The 4,303-nt window shown below is 37.8% G+C and overlaps 1 protein-coding gene across 1 annotated transcript; it reads right to left on the bottom strand.

Moving 5' to 3' along the window:
• Positions 1-373: 373 nt before the first annotated feature.
• LOC108383031 (uncharacterized) lies at positions 374-2,206 on the bottom strand. The gene is made up of 3 exons (XM_017639406.1): positions 1,831-2,206; positions 1,667-1,775; positions 374-652 (listed from the first exon to the last, which is right to left on the bottom strand). The coding sequence occupies exons 1-3, from the start codon at positions 1,893-1,895 to the stop codon at positions 374-376; spliced, it is 453 nt and encodes a 150-aa protein (XP_017494895.1). The 5' UTR covers positions 1,896-2,206.
• Between the last annotated feature and the right edge of the window lie 2,097 nt (positions 2,207-4,303).

Raw genomic sequence — 4,303 nt, forward strand, 5'->3', positions numbered from 1 at the left:
TTTGTACGGTGGTTAATTGAAAATTATACTCATTGGAATTTGGTGCCTGATAATTAGAATCTTTTCCCATTAAATAATTGTGCAGATAACAACAAGCTGCTGTCACTTTTGCGGCTTTCTGCGGGCTGAGACTTATGGCTTTCTGGAAAACTCCAAATTTATTGGCGAGGATACCAAACGCACACTCAATGACACATCTAGCCTTCGATAACCGTTTATTAAACAATTGCTCTTCTTGTGATACTCTTTTTTGAGGATAAGGCTTCATAAAGTTAGGGCCTAGCGCGAAAGCTTCGTCTCCTATAAAAACATATGGGAATGATTCCGAGGTGTTTGGCGATAGTGTCCATTCCGGTATATTTAAACGATTTTGTTACAAACGCTCCCAGAATTTAGTGTAAAACAAGATACCACCATCAGACACGCGTCCATTGCATCCAATATCAACCATGACAAATTCATTTTTAGCATTCGCAATAGCCGTAAGAACGATACTGTATGTTCCTTTATAGTTATAATATAGCGCTCCCGAACCATTTGGACGCTTTATTTTTACGTGTTTCCCGTCAACTGCGCCGATGCAGTTATAAAAATTATGTAATACACGAAATTCATCAGAAACACTTCTCCACTCTTCTGCTGTACTAGGCATCTAAAAAAAGAAATTTGAAATCCATTTTATAAATAAAATATAAAATTAACTCTCAGTTTCACCAATCAATTTTAAAATTTATCAGACCGTTAAAATTTAAAATGACAAATTTTCCGAACTACATTTTAAATTTTACAGGCTGATAATTTTAAAATTGATTGGTGCAAACGGGCATAAATGTAAAGAATTAAAACCAATTTTATTAATTAACAATAATTTTCTTTCCTTCAGAACCAGGTAGAATCGCAAAATGTGGACGAATTGGTGCAAGTTGAGGAACAGACAAATAGAGAGGACTTATCTAACACTTCCTTTTCATCTATTAGCGAGTTGGCTCCTCCTCGGAAAAACAAAAAAATTGTGCAGTGGGTAAACAAAACGAGCTAATTGAAACGGCATTATACTGGAGTGAAAAATTAGAGCATCTTAATCCAACGCAGCGTATGCTAGCTGAAAAAGGAATTAATGATATTTTATTTGAAGCAGAACTGGGTAACTTGAGACGTAACTCTGTTAAAATAATTGTATATCCAGACGCTTGCAACACGGATGTGTCATCAGCTCCGACACCAGAACCCACAATGTATAATCAATTACCACCATTACCACGTTTTTCTGAATCATCACCGCAACCAGATATTAAAGCTATTCGAGTCCAAAGACCGCCACCTATTTATGTACCACCGCCAACACCTTCAACAGACTCCAATTTTGGAATGCCTCTGCAGAGTGGATATATAACACCTAACTACCCACATACTCCGTCTCCTATTCTATCTTCGCAATCTAGTTTTTCCTCGCAATTGCCTCCAAGTGGCCAAGCTAATATACAATACTGAAGTAGGTGCCACTGAAGAAATACAAAGCACAGAGGAATACTCACTAAGATCTCTTTTTTCATCATTCCCTGGCAACTAAAATTATTACATAAATCATATGTATTTATTTGCACAGTTTTCTAAATAAATTATAACAAAATACCATATGTACATGTGTATCATTTAGTACACTTACTTTAATGCAGTTTCGAAGAGCGTATATCAAAGCTTCACATGTGTCCATGATCGCTTCGCTTATTGCTTGCCGCGACATAATCGCTGTATACCGCACCTGCTTAAAGTAGCTGTAAAATAATCACAATAAGTTGTGAACAAATATCATTAGATTTGGGTACATACCTTCCTGTTGCTAAATAATGCAAAGTCACCGCCAGTTTTTCTTTTGGCGAAATTGCAGCTCTCATAACTGTATCTTGCTTAGTTATATATGGGCTGATTAATTCAAGAATATGGTCGAAACTTTCAGTGGAGATCCGAAAGTAACTTTCGTAGTCGCTTAATTCCTTGCAAAGTCGAATCGAATCCAATAATCTCAAATGAGTGTACCTATGCCGCTCCAGGTACCATCTTCGACTCCAATACTTCCTCTTTGTTTCTTTTTTTTAATGAAAATGCCAGTAATATGGCTAAACACGCTTTTTTTGAAGTTTCTTGCATTTTTCTTATTTAAAAACGACTTGCACAGTTCAAAAGTTTGATACTGAATCGCGATCCATATTGATCGTGAGACAGGGCCCGATAGATTTCATTTTCAATTGATTTCCATATGACCATTGGATTTGGGTTACTTCCTCTGTCGACTGGTCGATTAATTCTCTTATTCCTAATTCGCTCTCCCATTCGTCATTCGTCTTGCCAATTACCTTTCGAATTACGAAATTCGCCATACAAAATTTTGAGAGCGAATTACCTCATTTGTAGGTAATTCAGATCGAATTACCATGCGAATGACGACGAATCGGTGCCTTCTCTAATATTTATCGGAAATATTTCGAAGTTTTCACCGGCCTGGTCCCATTTGCTGGCACTTTTTCTAGTTGTAGAATAACATTAATAAAATATTTATCTATACTTCTATACTCTATACTATTATATAAAATTTATTATATGGAGTACGTTTGTAACGACTTATTTCTCAAAGTACTAAACCGATTTTAATATTTTTTTTTTAAACGAAGCATTTGTAAAAAGGCGCAGAGTGGCGTACTTATATTTTTTATTCTTGGAAGATAAGCACCCTTTTTTTGGGTGTAAAGTTACAAAAAATTACAAAGACGTACAAGCATAATCCTATTTGGTTGCCAAATACAGCGCATAGCTACGCGAAAAATCTGTACATCAGTGCCGATCAAACACGAGCCCACAGGGGCAAAAGAGATGTGTATGAGCGACGTGACTGCGCTATACCACATACATACACACATAAACGTATTTAAGCTAAACACCCTGCAGTACGGGGAAGTGACTACAGGACTGCTGAATCGGTAGCTACCTGATAAACACCGTCAATTACCGACCGACTACTTCATCGACTACTTTTACAAGGCAATGTCCTAGGCGGTAGTCACCATCGGCTCTCTCTGCACTACCGGGAGTTACTAAAGTAGTCCCTTGCGTGATTTATGAGCGCCCTCTGTCGTAGTTTTTCGCTATTCTGCTTACGACTGGTTCGACTCAGCACTACCATGTGCACGGGTTAATAGAGTAGCTACTTACCTAGCAGTCGGTGCAGTAGCGGTTCAAAAGTAGCGATTGACTCCAGCAGTACTGGAGGGCAGCGATCACTGATTGAACATGCTAAATACATACATATGTATGTGTGTACACATTTATAACCGAAAGGCAAAGCATCGCTTTGAAGTCATGTGCAGTATGTGGTTGACACAACAAACTAATCATATGTATGTATGTATCCATGATTCAATAATACAAGGTTCCACGACTGAGAGAAATAGAGATTGCGCCAATCGCGGTACCGCTAATCCACTCTTTGTGATTTTGACAGAATGAGCTGTGTGCGTGACGTCATCTTGGTGCAATTGTTGATTGTGAGCATACGAAAAAACCAAATAAAAATTTTAATATATGTGCGTTATTATTTCTGCGTGGTTTTAAACAATTATTGAGACATTAAAAAGCAAAATGAAGTGTGCAGTGGCAAAGTGTAAACGTGAAAACAAAAGGAAAGCGTGCGATATAAGTTTTTTCTCGTTTCCTACGGACGCAAACCTGGCGAAAAAGTGGAAGCAGTTCTGCCGGCGAGGCCATGCATTAAAAACCAAATCGAGCTTTGTGCTATGTTTGTGAGCTATGAGCTTCTATATGGAACTATGTTGGCTTTTTCTTGGTGAATTGTAGTAGGTATATTTCCATGGTGAATGTGACAGTTGCTGGTTTAGTTTGCTGGCAATGCCATATATACAAAAGCAAAATAGATACATGAATAGATTCACTACCTACTTATTTTTGTTAGTACCTCATTCTTTTAGTGCTGGTATGAGATAATGCACCAGTGGTTGAGGTCGCCAGGCGCTAATTCAAGCGGCATCTTACCGCGCTGTTACGTACCTAATACAAAACAGTGCCCAAATTATTATACATTTAAAAGTTCAGCTTAAATTATGTTTTACTNGTTGCTGGTTTAGTTTGCTGGCAATGCCATATATACAAAAGCAAAATAGATACATGAATAGATTCACTACCTACTTATTTTTGTTAGTACCTCATTCTTTTAGTGCTGGTATGAGATAATGCACCAGTGGTTGAGGTCGCCAGGCGCTAATTCAAGCGGCATCTTACCGCGCTGTTACGT

The sequence above is a fragment of the Rhagoletis zephyria genome, unplaced genomic scaffold (genome assembly GCF_001687245.7).
Source record: "Rhagoletis zephyria isolate East Lansing unplaced genomic scaffold, Rhagoletis_zephyria_1.1 Rzeph_scaffold_30185, whole genome shotgun sequence".
NCBI classification, from domain to species: domain Eukaryota; kingdom Metazoa; phylum Arthropoda; class Insecta; order Diptera; family Tephritidae; genus Rhagoletis; species Rhagoletis zephyria.

Coding starts and splice junctions, on each gene's coding strand:
- LOC108383031 (XM_017639406.1), bottom strand. CDS start 1,895: ATGAGAGCTGCAATTTCGCCAAAAGAAAAACTGGCGGTGACTTTGCAT. Junction 1,776..1,830: donor CATTATTTAGCAACAGGAAG/GTATGTACCCAA, acceptor ATTATTTTACAG/CTACTTTAAGCAGGTGCGGT. Junction 653..1,666: donor CTCTTCGAAACTGCATTAAA/GTAAGTGTACTA, acceptor TTCTTTTTTTAG/ATGCCTAGTACAGCAGAAGA.